General features: G+C 41.1%; 1 protein-coding gene across 2 annotated transcripts in view; it reads left to right on the top strand.

Moving 5' to 3' along the window:
* The first annotated feature begins 468 nt into the window (after positions 1-468).
* PUM3 (pumilio RNA binding family member 3) overlaps positions 469-19,722 on the top strand; it is a 38,987-nt gene continuing 19,733 nt past the window's right edge. Inside the window, exons 1-12 of one of the 2 annotated variants that reach the window (XM_077817622.1) lie at positions 469-617; positions 2,113-2,204; positions 4,862-5,044; positions 8,843-8,978; positions 9,565-9,640; positions 10,629-10,722; positions 10,996-11,062; positions 12,400-12,574; positions 14,312-14,415; positions 15,093-15,171; positions 16,881-16,979; positions 18,580-18,633. In XM_077817622.1, the coding sequence (XP_077673748.1) occupies positions 2,123-2,204; positions 4,862-5,044; positions 8,843-8,978; positions 9,565-9,640; positions 10,629-10,722; positions 10,996-11,062; positions 12,400-12,574; positions 14,312-14,415; positions 15,093-15,171; positions 16,881-16,979; positions 18,580-18,633 (1,149 nt within the window). In that variant the 5' untranslated portion in view covers positions 469-617; positions 2,113-2,122. The remainder of the gene's footprint in view (positions 618-2,112; positions 2,205-4,861; positions 5,045-8,842; positions 8,979-9,564; positions 9,641-10,628; positions 10,723-10,995; positions 11,063-12,399; positions 12,575-14,311; positions 14,416-15,092; positions 15,172-16,880; positions 16,980-18,579; positions 18,634-19,722) is intronic. The other variant, XM_077817621.1, reaches the window with a different exon arrangement.

The raw sequence follows: 19,722 nt of genomic DNA, 5'->3' as shown, positions 1-19,722 counted from the left end.
TGTGGTTTAATGGCGATGTTCAAAGGGTTTTTCGAACCATCCAGGGCAAAGAGACCCAGCCTCAGGTCAGCTCCCGGGCAGGCCCAAAGCGACACCTGGGACGGGAGCGAGGATGCAGTGAGTGGAACCAGACGGGCACTAACCACGGGCACAAAACCAAGCCAGAGACTGTGTCTCTGCGCAGGTGGGAAGCTGGGAGACAGGCTCCCCGCACTTGGGTTGTTTTACTACTTTATCCCGGGGGGGGAAGGCAGCAGCAGCAGCCCCGCCCCAGCGTGTCCTCAAGAGGCGGGTTTCTGAACAGGGAGCCAAGAACCCCCCGTTGAGAACATGCCCCTGCCCGGCCGGGAACTCGCACGCCGCCTATGGCCCACGGGAGCGCGGCGCGGCGGGCCGGGCCTGGCCGGCCCTGGCCGCACCGCCCTGGCGCGGACGCCCCACAGCCCCCCCGGCTGTGGTGGCCTCAGCCCTTGCTGCTGCTTTACGGCAGCCCGCTCCGACGCTGTCGCGCTGCTTCCGCTGGGCTCGCCAATGGGGAACGCTCCGGCGACGCCCGCCCGTCCCCAAGCACGCTAGCCGGGAAGCAGGGCGTCTGCCGGCGCCGCGCGCGTGTCTGGGTGAGCGGGGGCCGGCGGTCGAGGGGGGCTCGGCAGCGGCGGCGGCGGCGGCGTGGGGGAGCCGCCCGTTGCGGGGGTCGCGGGTGGGTCTCCCCGGCCCCGGCGACCTCCCTGCTAGGCCCGGCCCCACCGCGCTAGAGGGATCTTGGGGTGCCCGTGGGGGCTCCCTGGGTGCCCGCCTCGCGGGGGCGGGTGAGGGGACCGGGCCCGCTGAGAAACTCCTGCACGCGCTGCGCCTGGCCCGTCTGGCGGGTGAGGCCGCGCCGCGGGCCTGTGCGGTGGGCGCTGAACTCCTGCGCCTCGCCCGGGCCCGCAGAAGCGAGCTCGGGGCGGGGGTGAACTGGGGCTGGCAGGTACAGCCCAGACCTCACGCTCTGCCTCCGGGCTCGCAAAGCCCTTAGGCGCTGGAGTCTGTCACCCGCGCCGCGCCTTCATACCCCGCTCGGCGCCGTTCATGCCTGGCTTCTTCGGGGCCGCCCCCTACGTACGGGGCACGGCCTCCTGCACCTGTCCAGCAGGGCTCTGCCTTCTCCTCCTTCACACCCTTCCTCGGGGCTTTGTGCAGCAGCCCCAACAGGATTAGTTTGGACAGATTCAGTGGTTGGATTCGATGGGGGAGGGAGGCTGTATTATTTTTGAGCTTAGAATAAGTACTTACTATGATTCTAAGTGTATCGTACTTTTTTAGGCTCTAATCCTGCAAACACTTGTGTGCTTAACCTTACTCACACGCTTAAAGTTCAGTGCACACATTAATGATTGCAGGATAAAGAGGCTTTATTTATGTGTCCTTGTCCTATTCTCACTTCCTTATTTGCATTTATCCTAATTTGTTAGTCTTAACTTAATTCTGTGCTCTTCAGGGCAGAGACCTTCAGGTACCTACTGTACTCTTGGGCACCGTACAAATAATAAACATTTAGTAAACAAGGTTTCATATACAATTTGCTTTTACTTCTGCCCCCATTCTGCATCTAATAGCAGGTTCTGGATCTTTAGGAGTGAAAATAGATAATGTTTCCCTAAAAAACGGAAGAACAGAACTTCCCAGTGATAAAACATAGCATTCATTTAGTGTTCAGCCTGATGTTATACAAAAATATTCAAAAATTCTCAGTTAGTGATAGCATTTTATCATTTCTGTTAAAAATGGAGAATTTTTGGCGGGAGGGAGAATAGCATTGAATATGAACATTATGGGATACTTAGTCAAGCAGTTGTAATCTTAGTTAACCTGGTTTGGTAATCAGATGCACAAATGATTACAAGAGAAATGGGAAACATACTTTTCTCATTATAAATTTAAAGTTAGAGATACAAAATTATGAATTAGTGCCACAATCTTTTAGTATTTGTTTTCTTTTGTCAGTTCTATCATATAGCTTATGACAAAGGATTTTTTTTTTAAGTTAGAGGTGTCATAATGCTCTTGAACTAAAACAGATGCATCCATTCATGGTCTCCAACAAGTTGTGCCTCTCTTTCTATATTTCAGTGTCGCTGCTATGGAAGCCAAAGGTAAAAAGAGATTTATGGGGAAAAATGGAAAAGCACCACAAAGAAAGCATAAATTTAAAAAAGACAATGGTAAGTCTGGAAAGAATAATATTTCATAGAACTGTTCTTACTGAAGGGTGGAGAATGCAACAGGTACAACAAACTCAAATTCATTTGCATAAGTGGGTTAATCTTATGAACAATACCTTAACTATAATATTGAAAATGAGCTGAGATGGCGCAAGTGAGTTAAGGGTGCAAACCCTTCAGCTTTGAAAATCTGATCTAAAATACTATATTGGGTTAAAATCGAAAATGTTCTCATTTTTAGTCCAAGTTCTTCCAAATTGCCAACTATGCTGAAGAATATGGTCACTTTGCATTCTCTGCTTAAGAGAATCTCTCACAACTGGAATAAGAAAATTGCAATAAGATAGGATTGAGGTACTTCAGGGAAGGGATAGCTCAGTGGTTTGAGCATTGGCCTGCTAAACCCAGGGTTGTGAGTTCAATCCTTCAAGGGGCCATTTGGGATCTGGGGCAAAAATTGGGGATTGGTCCTGCTTTGAGCAGGGGGTTGGACTAGATGACCTCCTGAGGTCCCTTCCAACCCTGATATTCTATGATCTATGATCTATGAACTATAGCTCAAGCTAGAGCTTGTCTCTTCACTTTCACATTTGTGCATTGCCTATTTGTATTAAATGCGAGGGGGAAAATATTCAGTATTCTCACCAGATGGCAGATTAATTATATAAAGCTGTTTTACTGTGAAAATAACATGAATAATTTAGTATTAGCAAAAACAGAGTCCTTTATTAGGTTCAGGAAGCATACATCTGAAAAAAACACACACACCACACACACACACACACCCCCACCCCCCTGACCGACAAAAGTTTTACTGATGAAAAGTGCTGGAGTGGACAGCTCTTTGTTGGCTACCGCCACTTGTTGGGGGGTGGTTTTATTTTCCTGGCAGGAGAGCTCTCTCTTGCCAGCAAAGAGTGGCTACACAGGAGACCTTACAGCGGCACAGGTACGCAGTGTAGGCATAGCCTCGGTTTAAAAAAAAACAAAAAAGGAGCAAAACAACCTAATTGTGCAGCTGAGAGGATGAGTTGTATGTAAGATCGCTGTACTTTCTTGCAGTGTTCTAAGTGCCTACTTACTGGCAATTTATGCTGTCACTTACCTGAATACCACAGATATTTTAAGTGTTTTCTAGGGGCTTTTAATAAACAGAAAAGAGGAGGAATTGTTCTGTTAAAATGTATACATGTTGTATTCCTGTATTTTGCTGTCCTTGGTGTCAGACTGGCCCTTTAGAATAGGAGTGGACAAACTTTTTGGCCCGAGGGCCACATCTGGGTGCGGAAATTGCTTACAGGGCCGTGAATGTAGGGCTGGGGCAAGGGGTTGGGGTGAGAGAGGGAGTGCGGTATGCAGGAAGGGGCTCAGGTCAAGGCGTTGGGGCAGAGGAGGGGTGCGGGGTGTATAAGGGAGTTCAGGGAAGGGGGTTGGGGTGCAGGAGGGGGTGCACAGTGAGGTGGGGGCTCAGGGCAGTGGTGCAGAGTGTGGGAAGGGCTCAGGGCAGGGGGGAGGGGTGCAGATGTGGGAGGGGGCTGGGGGCTCAGGGCAGGGAGTTGGGGTGCAGGCTGGGGGCTCAGGGCAGGGAGTTGGGGTGCGAGATGCAGTGGGGGCTCAGGGCAGGAGGTTGGGTAGCAGGAAGGGTGTGGGGTGCAGCAGGGAGTTGGGGTGCGGCAGGAGGGCGTGGGGCAGGAGGGGTGCAGGCTCCGGCCCAGCACCACTTACCTGGAGCAGCTCTGGGGTGACAGCAGCACGCACCAGGGCCAGGGCAGGCTCCTTGCCTGCCCTGGCCCCAGCCCCATGCCACTCCAGGAAGCAGCCAGCACCACGTCCCTGGGGGAGCAGGGGCAGAGAGCTCTGTGCACTGCACTTGCCTGTGGGTACCTCCCCCGAAAATCCCATTGGCCGCGGTTCCTTGTTCCCAGCCAATGGGAGCTTTGGGGGAGTACCCACAGGCAAGTGCAGCGCACGGAGCTCTCTGCCCCCGCTCCCCCAGGAACGTGGTGGTGGTTGCTTCCAGCTGGCAGGCCGTACTTTGCCCACTCCTGGTTGAGAAGGTGTGCTGGTTTACCACAATTTGCTTTGCAACCATCACACAAAACATTTAGCCATTTTATGCCATTTATGCCTGGCTGCTTTCATTGGTGGAAGTTTTCTAAGCATCCAAGAGTGAGCAATTACCATGTCTTGTATCTAGAGCCACCAGATACAAGCCAGAGAGAAACTAATGTGCATCCATTCACATTATACCAATTAGACTACTTTTGTTCTTCAAATAGTGTTTGCAGGACTGGGGCCTTAGATGTCGGAGGCAGTGGAACTCTTACTACAAATAAGGCAGCCTTTGTTCCTTTAGAATTATCCTCTCTTCACCTTTGGTATTGCATTACATCTATATGGAGGATTTAGGGCAAAACTAGGAGAGGGATCATAAGGCTATGATGAAAAGGCTAGGTGGGAGGAATATAAAATTTTGTTATAGATGTAAGAATGCTTGGGGCTTTTCAGAATCTGAATAATTTTTATTCTGTATCAACATGCATGGATTTTGGTGTATCATATGTAATCTAATTGTTAAAAAATAATTATTAAAACTTTTAATAGTGAATAAAACTTGTAAATAATATCCGTTCTAATTCTCTTTTTGTTGTGCATAGATTCTGGTCCACCAAAAAAGTTTTATACTAAAAGAGGTGAAGAAGGAAAGCCTAAATTCAGATCCAAGAAGTCTGAGAAAGGAAACAAAAAACTTGGTAAGACTAGTGTGAAACAATTCAAGAGTAAGCAGCAACCAGAAAAGTTCAGTAGGAAGAGAAAACTCCAGGAGGATAATGAGGGTGGTGAGTATATTGTGTTTTTTGTTTTGTTTTGTTTTTTTACTTTTTTCTCAGAAGAGATATATCCTCTGTAAAGTATACTTACTTAATATAAAATGGAAGCTTATTTTCTTTCAACAATATATATTTTAAAATATGTTAATAGATTTAAGAGGGATCAGGGCTATGCTATAATTGCCTTGAATTGTGTGAGATTGTATAATAAACTTTTTAACTGTACGAGTTGACTATTCTCTGTTGTAATCACCATAGACATAAGTAACTAGGTCATGCCTGTGCACCTGTTGTACTGAGAACCCCCATAGTAGAAATTTTGAGATAGCCATGATCATAAATATATGTGGAACCAAGCTGCTTGCACTGGAAATATAGAGGGAGAAGAGGATTGTCTTACTGCTCTTTTCAGTACCCTCCTATATTATCACCAACTTCCATGGTATTTCTAATACTAATAAAACTCTAACTATAAAAAAATGCTTCTCCATAGCACTCTATTGGACTTCCAATGGAAAATGTTATTTCCGCCAATTTAAACTGATGACTAGACAAGTCACATGACCCACAGTCTGTGGCAGTGAAAATTCCAGTTTAACATAGGTAGTCCACCAGTAAACTAAACCTATTGGCTAATTTCTTGATATGGTGGCATAAACTGATGCATAATAGTTTGTAGTGACAAAGAGAACTTCAAGTATTACATGACTAAATTAAAGCTGTGACTCTTTCTGTCATCTGCCTTTCAACCTTACTGATTATTTTTACACAGGTCTAATAAAGACAGTATGAATAGTGGGGCCATTTGGAGATGGTCTCCTTTTGAGGAAAGACACCCACCCACTGCCCCTTTGGTACAAGAGCACCAGCTGCTGACTAACCACTGGTGTTGGTATCAGAATGTAAAAATCATGAGTTTTTATCTTTTATCATGCTTCTAACAATGGTAGCCAAAACTGGAAGAACAAAGGTTTTTATTCTCCATTTATACTGTTGGTCTATAGGCCTGTAGCATTTATTCACCAGTTAAATCTGTGTTATATACTGGATGTTTCTCCATTTTTATAAATTTATTTTTCTGTGTATGTGCATATACAGACACTTTTTAGTAAATATTTAGTTTGTCACTATTTTAATAGTTTCATAACTCTCTGGTTCTGGTGTCTCTTAATGAGAGCTGTCATTTGATTGCTGCTTCCCAGCAGACGTACAGTTCTGCATGTAAAGGGCTGTCACAAATTAAGTGTGGCTTAATAATTGAGGGAAACTGGAAGCTCATACGATAACATTAAAGTTCTGTTTTTTCACTGTTTTAACTTTGATTTAGTTTGGGGAATACTTGTATTTTTTGAAAACTGTACAGAAATAGAGGTAGTGGACGAATTAAGTCAGAGTTATGTTGTTTTTTTAGTGGATTTTATCTTAAAACAACTGTAAGCCTCCAGTCTTGCTCTGGAGTCATTCAGATTTCAAGCAAAACTTCAGTTGTCACCAACTATGTCAAGAGACTGACCGGTTTTCTGTTAACTTTTCTCTTATTTGCTCACTTCATTTTTTAAAAAATAAACTGATTCTAAAATACCTTGCATAAATTACAATCCTTTAAAAAAGGGAAGGGTTGGTATATTGGAGAAAAATGAAGTGTGTAGTGCTAAACTGTTAAACAATTTATTCTTGAGAGAGCTCTTTTAATTCATCCATTCTGTTGGGCTTCAATTGCACAGTGCTAGTTAGCATGCCTTGCCCCCTGACTCTTCACTTCGGGGAATCTGGATTGTATATAGTGATTAATTTTGCTACGAGATGATTAAAACTAAAAGCAAACATTAGTCAACTTTTTCTGTACCTTAAAGTTCATTTATGACATCTCATATGAAGAATCCTTTTAAAGTAATAATCTTGCTGTGCAGCAGTCTTTAGCCACTGTATAGTAAAATCTCCTAATGAATCCCACTGACTGAAAGGATTAAACATGCAAGAAGGCTTTACATATAAAGTTGCAGTGAGTAATTGTTAGAGCTGGTATACTTAAATCTATAAATGAACTCATCTGTCGAGAATCTTTTTTTGTTCCCCTCTAGTGCTTTACCTACTTGAAAACCTCTTGAACAGATTCCAGTAAAAGACATTAACATGTTAATAGGAACAAATTTTAAGACAAAATCTGTGTATAAGAACAGTTGTCATTTATTAGAGGGCAGTAGCTCAGAAACTGGTTGTGGCCTTTAGTTTCACGTTTTTCCTCTTTTTAATGTTTATTTTTTTATCTACATTCCATCATAAAAGGAGGGTGCCAATGGTATTGATCAGACTGTAGTGTTTGCAGTTGGGAATGTATTCTTTTCTAGCACAACACTTTTGAATTCTGATAGTTTATCTCAAGAATGTGAAAGGCAAGAACCCCACCAAGTTTAATTTTTGTGGGCATATAGTCCTTGTTATCTAAGATATCACAAAAAATTTGTGATTTAAGTTATATTCGTAAAAAAAAATTCAATTCTCCCACTTTTTGGGGGATAGGGAGTGAGGAGAGAAGGGGGGATATGTTGAGCCATATTCTGATGTAAAGTTACTAGAGGGGCTGTAGGTGCATTCTGGGTCAGAATTCATCCTATTAAGACTTTAACGTACCTCTATCCTTTGTCAAAGCTTTCAGAATAATCTGGCAGTTGTCTTGCTCTTCCAATATCTGATATTTCCCAGGCAGAAGCTGCCAGTCCTAGCAAGTCACCAAGGATGCAGTTCACGAAGGGAGCTACAACTGAGCATTACAGTGCCTAACTATTAGACTACCTGCCTCCTTGCGGAATTCACAACCCAAAATTAGGTAGCCAGATTCCTTATACAATGCATGGGGAAAGTTAGGTGCGTAAAAAGAGGGATTCACAAAAGTCAGCATGCTGATAGTGGAGTCACCAAGCTAGCCAATAGGAAATGCAGAGGACGGGGTATGGTCTAAGCCCTGCTCCTCAAAAGGAGTTAGGCGCTTAAATCCAGGCCAGGGGATGGCACCTCCCTCCACTCATGATTCACAGCAGTGAACTCTCACCTGGAGTAGGCACGTCAGCCAGGGCTCAAGAAGAGCCCAATAGCCTAGCGGCTAGAACGCTTGCCCAGGATGTGGGAGACCATCTCCACTTGCCAACTGGATGAGTTGGAGTAGGGACTTAAACCCAGGTCTCCCACCTCCTAGGTGAGTTCCCTAATAAATGAGTTTTGGGGTATTCTGTAGTGGATCTCTCTCAACCTGTCCTACTGAAGACATTCCACTTTGTATGAATGCTTTGATATTCAGAGAGCTGCGGACTATACCTGGGAAGTGGGAGACAAGGTACCAGTCCCTGCTCTAATAAATACTGACCACCATCACTACATCCTTCATTTTGTGTAGAGCCCAGTCAGACAGATGTGCTTTAAAGCAGCCTCTAAGCACGTTTATTGGATCAATACCTATAGGTGGAGGTTGTGAATCCCCATCCCACCTGGAATTAGGCATGATTTTATCAGTGAAAACATAGGCTTCTACAGCAGCTGAGCAGGGGTTTTGTGAACGCCACTGGCACCCAAATATTGGTCTTGCCTAACTGCACTCTTTAGTTGTATATCCAAATCCCCTTGAGAATCCCACCCCAAGTGTTCAGTATGTATTAACCCTTTCAGATTAGCTAGCTAGGCAGTCAGGGGTGGATCTTCGGATCATTTCAGTTGTCATAGCTCTGTTGATTTCATTGGACACCAGCTGAGGATCTGCCTCCCAATCTGTTGACTATTACTTCGTTATAAACAATGTTTTGTTTTTATCATCAGGGTCTGTACCTAAGAAGCCTAAATGGAATGATTTAAAAAGGAAAAAGAAGGAATTAAAGCAGAGCAGACAACTTAATGACAAAACAAATTATGATGTAATCATCAAATCAAAACAGATATGGGAAAGTGTGAGAAGGTAATGGCTCTACTATGTTTTCTTTCATACAGTTCTTTTTAATTAGTACTCATGCAGTGGTGAAGCGTTGCTCATTCTGTCCTGGTACCTTCATGAATGGGTATGCTTGTATTTCTCCCACGTAAATTCTATGAATAGATTATAATTTAATTAGCTTGAATTAGAATTCTCTGGCGGTCTCAAGTTACATTTTGATGACTGACGGTAGAAATAGTCTTGAGGCATCTGGGTTGATCTTGGTAAAAATCTACAATAATAATAAGTGGGCATAAATTCAGGGGAGATCATTTAGATTAAGATAATTTGAGGCCTGATCCTGTAAAATGTTTAGGACCTTTGTCTCACTGGTTGAGGCTCTTTGAAATTTTATAATCTGCCCTTATCCTGAGTGAGTGAAATATACTTATGCTTCTGGCCAGAACTTTCATAAATGGGTACCTAAACGTGGACTTGCAGGAGCTCATTTTAAAAAAGAAAAAAAATTTGGCCGCCTTGCTTTCTAGCTCATGACTTCCAGTTATTTTTGTATTTCCAAAAAGCTGCTTTCTGATCTAAGAGTCTCCTACTTGTCTGTTTTTGTTTGTAGGAAAAACTGTGACAAGAAGAAGCGAGAGAAGCTAATAAATGAACTACATAAACTGCTCCAGGGGAAAATTAAAACTGTAAGAAATACAGTAACAAACGTAATTAAAAATCAAAGTGGGCAAGTTGATAAACCCCTTTTTATGAATAGTGAATAAGTGTGTTGCACTAAATGACCTTGTGAACCATACAGTACAACCCTGTTTATCCAGAAGCTCCAGGGGACATTGAAAATATCCAGATATAGAACAAGGTTTCAGTGAATGAAGAAATTGTGCTCCCAGTCTTTTAGGATAATAGTGCCAGGAAAACTTTGCTGATCAGCTGATTTAAAAGGGGACTTGTTAGCCCACCAGCATTCTAATCTGTAAAATTCCCATTGGATGTAAGTTAAATTTGGTTAACTTGCAGTTTCAGTAAGAGTTGTACTTGTAGTGGATTTTTTGCGATTTTTTCTTTTAAAAAACCTACACAGAGTTAATGCCCTGGTGCACATTTCTACCATTACATTTTCAATACTAACAGTCTCATTATTTTTAACTTCACTCTTTAGGTGTGTATGTTTGCTGAGTAGTGTAGTGAAGCATAGTCAACTGTTGGGTTTTAAAGTGAATTGAAATTGTGGCTGCTTGGTGCTGCCTGCTATGTTAGATTGAGCATCCTGATCATATTGTCATGTGCTAGGGTGAGACTGCGTGACTGCTGTCCCTGTGAGAGTCTCAGGAAAACAGGCTGTGCATCTCATGGGGCTATTCCAGTCAATAAAATATTCAGTATTTTTGGTACATATTTACAAATGATCACAAAACATTCCATTGCCTGCAGTAGCCAGTATTGACTGTAGTCTATGTTTGGTAAAGAAATACTGGAGCAATGAAAACCGGTAAAACTACACTTACTTTAAAACTTGTTTCTTTATAATGTATTTTATTTATATAGCATCTGTTTCCCAGAGTATCCCTATGTGCTGCATAAAACTATACTCTTAACAGAGTAAATGTGTTTAAAATAAACTTTTTCCACGTAATGTCATGCAAAAAGCTGGGATAATAAAAATGTTTGTTACAGATGGCATTTGCACATGACTCAACTCGAGTTATCCAGTGTTTCATTCGGTATGGCAATGACAAGCAAAGGCAAGAAACATTTGAAGAATTAAAAGGTATTTTTCCCTTTTATATTGTATTTGCTTTGGAAGTTGGCACTGTTTTGTATAATGTAGCTCTCCTTAATGTACTTCTTTCCTCCCAAAACTCTATTGGTACACACGTTTGAGTTACTTTTTTCTCTTTAGGTGTCACTTTCTCATAAATTAATTCCTGCTTGGGTGCAGTAGGTCACTGAGCAATGGCTTTTAGTTTTGTTTTGTAGGAAAGTAAACAAACATGCGATTTCAAGGGGTGATAAAAACTGCTCTTTTTCTTTTCCTCCACAGATAGCCTACTAGAATTGAGCAAATCCAAATATTCCAGAAATATTGTAAAGAAGTTTCTTATGTATGGGTGGGTAAACCAGTTCTTTTTTTTTTCTTGCATATATTGTTAATTTTGGAATGTGAATGTACTTCTTTATTATTAATCTGTGTATTGTGAATAATGGCTTTGGCCCAGGCTGTCTCCTCCATGTGAAATTATCTTGGTAGTGTATTTGGGAATGAGGATTGCGAACTACCTGCTGTCCATAATACAGTCCCCTTGTCACCGGGTAGGCTCTCTTTTCTCAGAAATTCTGGACAGCAAATAAAAAAAAAAAAAAAAGACTACAAGTGAAAAAGGGTGGGGGGAACCACACTCAAAGCCTTCCCTTTTTTTGTGTATAATAAAGTCCTACAAAGATACATCCTTCCCTTTGTCAAGGTTACAGTAGTGCAGAAAAATGTCTTGTCTCCCCCTCTCCTGCCCCCGCCGCCGAGTTTATCCGAAGTCTCCTAAAATAAACATGCACCTCTACTGTGGAACAAGGAGCTTTCTGTCTGTCCTTGTCTTGCTCTGGTGGACAGATTGTCAATGATCATTTTTTTTCTTCTGTTCCCTTCAGCTAGATCAGCTAGGTTTATGGAGCTTAGCTGTGGCCTGGTCTAGACTTAAAACTTAAGTTGACATAGCTACAGGGCTGATGGGTGTGAAAAATCCATGCCTTGAGCCATGTAGCTCTGCTGACCTAACTCTGATGTAGATGCAGCTAAGTTGATGGAAGAATGCTTCCATTGCTTTAGCTATCATCACTCGGGCAGGTTTCCTACAGTGACAGAAAACCACCTTCTATCTCTGTAATCTGCATTTGCACACAAGGTTATGCTGACTAGCTATGACACCTGTAGTGTAGGCATGGCTCATGTACTCCACACCCTTCCCTCTCTGCTTCTACGCTATTGCAGAGCTGACAGAGAAACACAAGGTTGGATGAGAATGCCTAGATGGATCCAAGACACAGCAACCTATAGGCACCAGATGACTTAGATGGTTAGCACGCCAAGTCAACATATCTATTCTGTGCACACACTTCCAAGCAGAGACTTTAAGTTGCAGTTAATGACGTTTGAAGTAGTATTAACTGACGGTGGGCTCCCTTCGTATCTGTGGATGCTAGTGAGAAGCTCAGGGAGACTCAGTGGCAGAGCTACTGTTAACACCATAGACATGAGCTTTTTGTTCAGTTTCTAATTGTATTTTCATAGTAGGTGTTTGGTTAAGGTCCCAGGTGTAGATGCATGTCTTTGTTGTATTACTGTGCTACTACTTAATCACTCAGCTTTATTTTTGGAAATGTATATATTTAATACCATCCCTTTTCCCTAATCTCCTGTCTCTCTCGGTGTCCATCTTTACACATGGTACAGAACAAAACCACAAGTTGCAGAAATAATTAAAAGCTTTAAAGGTGAGGTAAAAAAAATGCTCCGCCATTCTGAAGCATCTGCCGTGGTAGAATATGCATACAATGATAAAGCCATCCTGGAGCAAAGGATCATGCTAGCAGAAGAGCTCTATGGGAACACGTTCCAAGTTTATAAGGTAACGTTTGGTCCTTCCTCCGCTTCTGTCTATGATATTTTATTCATGATGTTGCTGTGTCATTCCCTTATCTGCTATCCTTAAGTTAATTTGTGTCCTGAAGTACGGCCCCCCTGTAAACTTGTTTTTTCATGTTTCAGATTCATGTTTAACAGCACATTTCCATTATGTATTAGTGGGTTTTTGCTTTCATTTAACTTAGGCTGGGGTTTTTCAAAGGAGCATAAATAAATTGGGCACCCAAATCCCTCAGGCTCCTTTGAAAATCTCATCCCTCGTTGACTTAACTGTCTTCTCCATCATCCTATTCAACACCAAATCTATTATGTAAGTGACAAAAGTAACCTTTTAATTGTTCAATGTGAAGTCTGTAAATTAACGTGGAGTGGAAAAAGTCAACCATAAACTAGCCAAGCATTTAGAAAATAACATTTGAGAGAGATTTTGCTTCCTGACACAAATATATTGAATATAAAGAAAAATTACCACTTGCATTTACTACTCTGATTCAGATACATTTAAATTTTAAGAACAACTTGTCTTTTGAGCCAATAGGATTTATTTTCCCTTGACAAATCATCTTTTTATTTGTTTTACTAAAATCTTTTGCTGCATCATCAGAGATGTGCAAAATTTCCCCTAGCTATGAATGCATAATGTTAGCTGGGAGTAAAACGAACCCTAAAGATATAAATTAAACATGCAGTATACATTTTTTTTTTTCTCTTCCATCCCCGTTCCCCCCCCCCCCCGTTGCCTGTGCAACATTTGTGAGTGTGTTCTTAGTTTGAAATTCAGTATTTTTGCCCTTATGTTTTCAAATTGCGGTAATTACTCTCTTTATCCTAATGTGGAAACAAAAGTAACAAATGTACATGTTAGAGAAGGAGCACTGGATGAAGTGTCACAGGATAAAACGGTTTATTAGGAATTCTAATGTTTCCAGACTTAAGGGTGTGGGAGTCCATTCTCTGTACAGATACCAGATTTAACAACTGACCTGGAAAATCATTTCACTTTCTTCTGAAGCCAGGAATCCTAATATTGCAAGATGTGAGTTCTTCAAAGCTTTGGTTTCATAATGATTTATAGCATATTCCTTAATAAAGACTTCCAGCTCTTTTTTCCCCTTACTTTTAATGAGATGCTGGTCAGTGGAATATTCTGTCTTATCAGCTGGCTCTGCTAAGAGCAGCTTCCCTTGGAATAGTTACCAGTGTGAATTGATGGGCTGTCAAGTCTCTCATATTTGATGGACCAGCATAGTCTTGGATAGGAAAATTCCAGGAGGTTTCCTCTTTCTGTTCTGTTGGATAGTAATTTATAATTCAACTGATGTGTTGCCATGCCTAGCACTGATGCTTTGAAATCTTAAAGGGAGAAAGGCACATCAATATATGTACTTAGCATGTTGCCTTTGGCTGAGTCTCTTATTTCCCCATGTAATGCCTGACAGTGTTATGAATATCTGGGAGTATATGTTGTTAGTGTAGAAGTGTAGATCAGTTTGTTTGCTTTTGTTTAGTTTTTAAATTATAACTGTTTTTGGCATCTTTAAAATGGTGTAACTTAATTTTGTTTAAACCCACACAAAACTAAATTAAGATATGAAGGTTGTTGCATATACTGTGAGGTGTTTTTCCTTCTCAAATTGTGAATGGATGATGAAGAAAACTTTTCTTTAGAACCTGAAAAGCAGCAGTAATTTAAACCTGGTGTGGGGTGTTTTCATTTCAGTCCCCAGTTCACCCTACACTGGACAAAGTATTAGAGGCTCATCCTGAAAAGCAAGAGGCCATTATGGATGAAATGAAACAGATTCTTACCCCAGTGGCACAAAAGTAAGGATGCAAATAACTTTCTGAAGACAAGACATGACAATCAGAGCAAATTGTGTGGGGAGGGGGGGATATTGTGGTCACAGTGCAAAAAATACTGTTTGCTTTCCTGTTCAGCCACATTTACTACTGCAGCCATAGTGACTGACTGTAATTCCACCCACGAGGAATTCTAAATCAGTGTATGACATATTTCTCACATACTAGACTATCAAAAGACAATTCATGCAGTTCTCATTAAAAACTCTGAAAATTCCAGGTATATTTTATACTACAGCCTTTTTAAAAAAGGAAACAACCTACAGAATTAAGCAGCTTAGTATTTCTTTATAAAGGAGAATCAGGCAGACTGACCCAATGGTCTCTTGAAAAAACATCTCTCAAGGTGTACAAAAGTGCAGTTCTTGATTGACTCCTCCACACTTCAGAAGAACTGTTTTTGTTCTTGCCTCTAAGAATACTTTATCTATGACACTTAGCTGATACAACCAGCAGCCCTAATGAGGCAACTTCTCTTCCTTGCTCTGACTGACTTCCTGAACTGAAAGAGCATCATAATATTTTCTGCATCATAAGACAGATAACTGCTAGCTACAGTTAGACCAGAGGAAATGAAATTGTGTGTTTTGAAAGGGTGTGTGACTTTCTTGTCTTTCCCCCCCACTCCTCTTGATACACAGGGAGGCTGTGATAAAGCACTCACTGGTACATAAAGTATTTTTGGACTTTTTCATCCATGCTCTCCCAAAACAAAGATCTGTAAGTATTTCTAAAGTGACTTAAGTATAAATGTTTTAATTTCTTGCAGTAATTTTTATTACGTAACTAGAGTTTTCTTAAATGCCCCAGATAGTGAACTAGGTGGGATATTCAGCACATACGTGTTTTTGCTGGGATTTTTGTGTATTGTGTTTAGGTTTCCTGAAGTAGCAATTCACTAATTCCTTCCTTCTGAAACACTGGCCTGACTCTTGATTCTGTGCTTTGGAGATCTGAAACAAATACCAAAAAGTTATTAAACATTAAAATTATGGTGATAAGCCTCTTTATCTTGTTTTAGGTGACAACCTTAAACAAGGATCTTATTGATAGGATATCCTTATTTTTATTTTGCTGCAGGTTATCTTTAAAACAAACATTCAAATAATTTATTTGAGTAATAATTACAAAAATATACTATTTAGGAATTTTTATAGCAACAAGAAATACTCTTGTCCTTCATTATTACGCGTATACTTAGTTAGGTTGAAGTCCCTTAATGTACATGAGCGTTGTCATCTTGACTGGAAGTTTCTTTCTACCTATGAAGATGCTAGGAGATGGAGATATATGTCAGTAATGCATAGTAATTTGATGTTTGTAGCTGTGGTGATCCCAGGATATTATAGAGACAAGGTGGGGGAGGTAATATCTTTTAATGGACCAACTTCTGCGGGTGAAAGAAACAAGCTTTCGATCTACACTGAGCTCTTCTACCTGAAGAAGAGCTCAGTGTAGCTCAGAAGCTTGTCTCTTTCACCCACAGAAGTTGGTCCATTAAAAGATATTACCTTAGCCACTATGTGTCTCTAGTAATTTCATGGTTACTATGCATTCTTACAATAAAACAATATTTTGTCCCATTGTGTACAACAAATATTTTTAATGAGATTTCACAATACATTTTGCAATAACTAAAAAAGCAGTTCCCATAATAACTGAAATGAATGTCTTTTTGAAAGTGTGCAGTGATTCTTTAATAACTGGTCCACAGGTAACTTACTTGCAGTGGTGGTTCTCTAAAAGTGACAATAGGTCTTGATTCTACGCTCTGGAGTCTACAGCAAAGACTATTGGTGCAGGAGCAGGGCCATACTATGTAAATGGCTGCTTGCCCTCCTGCCCATCCTTCCTTTGAAATTTTTCACTTCCTATACCAAGATGTTCAGACTCTTGACTTAAGAACCTACAGAGGTTCTAACACATTAACTCCTTTCCAGTCACTGTGCTTGTGATTACAGTTTTGAGAGGGGAAGTCTAAGCATATGTCTACGCTGCATCAACACAGCTACTGCGCTTCAGCAATGCCACTGTCGTGCAGATGCTTCCTATGTTGATGGAATTATTTTTCCATTGAGGTAGGTAAGCCATCTCCAAGAAATAGTAACTAGGTTGATGGGAGAATTCTTCTGTCAGCCTACTTTCATCTGCGGTGGGGTTAGTTCAAATGAACTATGTTGCACAGGGCTCAAAATTTTTCACAGCCTTGAGCAATGTAGCTAGGTCGACTTTACTTTTACATGAAGACTAGGTCAAAGAAATTTCTACGTCTTTAGGATCCTTTTGATGCCAATTACATAGGCCAGCGCAACGCAAGAGTGTGGCTCCAGGCACAGTGGTAGTCTTCACAGGGTTACAGGCAAAATATGTATCTCTTCTCTAAGACTCTTCTCAAAAAACAAATCCCCTAATTATTTTTTCTTCCTCAGGAAATGATTGAAGCAATCAGAGAAGCAGTAATCTACCTGGCACATACACATGATGGAGCCCGTGTAGCCATGCATGCTTTATGGCATGGTACACCCAAGGTACAGTATGCATTTTAGCCTACACGCCCCTATGCCATAGGTTATTAATTGGCTCTGCTGTCGTTGGAAATTTTGATTTTGTTTGATTTTGTTTGTCCGAGGCTGCTGTGTATTGCTTTTTCCTGTGATCTTTACACTAATACAATTACCCTGTGTAGATTACTTTGTTAGAGTATGCATGAAAATGGGCCAAACATGTCCCTGACTTATTAGCAAATGTAATCTTTGTATTTGAGGGTGGAAATGGCCACACACAATTTTTTACAATGGAAAAACTCCTTTTTAAAAAAAAATAATAATTTTTATGCAGGCCGCCAGATAGTGCTTTTAACTTTTTGAATGTGTTACAGTTCCCTCAGTATCTATCCCTTAGATTTCCTGTAGCTGGAGGAAATTTGGAGGTGGGGAAAGAATGGTAAAGAAGCTCATAATGTAGAACATGATTAACTTCAGAATGTAAAAACTTCAAAAGCTTAAAATTATAAATAAACTGACAGGCTTCTCTACTTGCCAAGACTGGTGTTTAGGGTTTCTCCTTCAAGAGTTGATGATGATATGTCAAGCTATGTAAGGGATAACATTTACCCGCTCTGCTTTAAGTGTTAGGGGTGTAAGGAGTGCTTTCAGAAATTTACATGGAACCTTCCACGTAAGGGTATGTCTACACAGCAGCGGGGAGTGTGCTTTTCAGCACAGGTAAATGGACATATACTAGCTCTGTTTGGTCTTTTTAGTGCACTAACTCAATGTAGCCGCAGCAGCATCTCAGGCTAACCATCTAAGTATGTACTGGGTGGTTGAGTGGGCTTGTACTTGGGCAGCTAGCTTGTACCATAGAAGCTACACTGCTATTTTAGTGCACTATCTGTGCTGGAAAGCATGCTCCCAGCTGCTATGTAGACATACCTTAAGTGAAAAGAAATAAAGTTACATACTTTTTTTTTTAAATGAACTTGTAATTTAAGTCTATCTACCTTGCTAGGGCATGGCCCTTAAGTAGAATGGTAAAAAGGGACAGGGCAGTGGCTGAAGGGCCAAAAATGAAGGCCGGAGAGGAAGTCTTTTGGAAGATATGCTCCTAGTGAAGCCTCTTTAGAACAGAGCCCCTGCTGATACATAGTTTAGGAGCCTTGCTGAGCAGATGTCTGCCCTAGAGGGGGAGTTGAGGTATGTAGGATAAGAGTTCCCTCTGGTTTTATGTAGGAGTTGTGCCACAGTGAACTGACTATCTAGGAATGGGGGGATTGGCAGACTGACCTTCTCCTGTACACAGCAGGAAATCAGGAGCTAGGGGATGTCCATTAGGCAAGCAGCCTTTACCTTTATGTAATTTGATAACAGCTGCTCTTTCTTAGTTCTCCCCTAAGCCAGCCCAATCTTGCAGAAAACCCCAGGGTTTCTCTACTGTGCTGAGTCTTGCCATAGAATTTGGGTCTAACATTTCACAGTCTCAGTTGCAAAAGTAATGCTTATAATAGTAATTTCTTCTTTTTAAGAAATGATCTGAAATTAAACTCGTATAAAGAAGCTGCGGATAGCAACTTAGTTATTAAATTACTGACAAAGGCTTACTAATGTTTCTCCCTCTTCTTTTGGATAGGACAGAAAAATAATTATGAAAACCATGAAGACGTATGTTGAAAAAATAGCTACCGTGAGTGTTTATAAACCTTATGTTGAAGTAGTCACTGAAGCATTTTCATAACTGTCACATCATTCCCAGTTTACAAAATATCAATTTGAATTTACTCTGAAGTTAGAACAAACTGTGAAACTGCAGTCTTGATAGTAAACTTAGACTTATAATACTGATCCTTAACTGTATCAAATGTTAATATACATTTTTGTAGAAAGAGCCTTGCAAGAATAAAAAGCACACTAGCTGGGGTTGTATTCTGTATTTCCTGCACGTTGTGCAGGTGCTGTACATCTATTATCTTTCTAATTTTTTTTCAAAACATTTTTCTCTTACTTGTTACTGTGTGAAATACTCAAAGAAACAAAATGGGAAGCTCACATTGATACTATTTTACACATTGTACTGTTACAAAGTAAAGAAATGGGGGGAAAGATCATTTTTCTCAGTCTCTTTATGTTCTAGTAATTGTAGGTGTCACTCAACAGTGAAAGATTTAAAAAAACTTCAAACAGAAGTGTCTATTTGCTTAATCGGGCACATTGATGGAATTGGACTGTAACATCTCAGGAAACAGATCTAGGTATTGTGGATAAATCATTGAAGATGTCTGTTTCCACAGTAGCGTTCTAAAGGGCAAATGAGATAAACTGTATTAAGAAGGAAGTAGGGAAATATACCAAAGCCACAGTGGTAAAATCTCATATTGCAGGGAATCTTGGTTGCCTCTTCTTTAAGGAATAGAATAATTATGCATTTAGTCCAGTATCCTGTCTTCTGATAGTGGCCACTGCCAGATGCTTCAGAGGGAACAAGCAAAACAGAGCAATTATCACATGATCCATCCCTTCCCATCCAGTCTCATCATCTTGCAGTCAGAGTTTAGGGACTCCCAGAGCATGGGGTTGAATCCCTGATCATCTTGGCTCGTAGCCATAGTTGGACCTATCATCCATGAACTTATCTGATTCTTAATTGAACCCATTTATAGTTTTGGCCTTTGCAATATCCCGTGGCAACAAGTTCCACAGGTTGACTCTGCATTGTGTGAAGTACTTCCTTTTGTTTCTTTTAAACCAGCTGTCGCTTAATTTCGTTGGATGACCC

The sequence above is a fragment of the Eretmochelys imbricata genome, chromosome 5 (genome assembly GCF_965152235.1).
Source record: "Eretmochelys imbricata isolate rEreImb1 chromosome 5, rEreImb1.hap1, whole genome shotgun sequence".
In the NCBI taxonomy this organism is placed as follows: Eukaryota; Metazoa; Chordata; order Testudines; family Cheloniidae; genus Eretmochelys; species Eretmochelys imbricata.
This window is presented reverse-complemented; position numbering and strand designations above follow the sequence as displayed.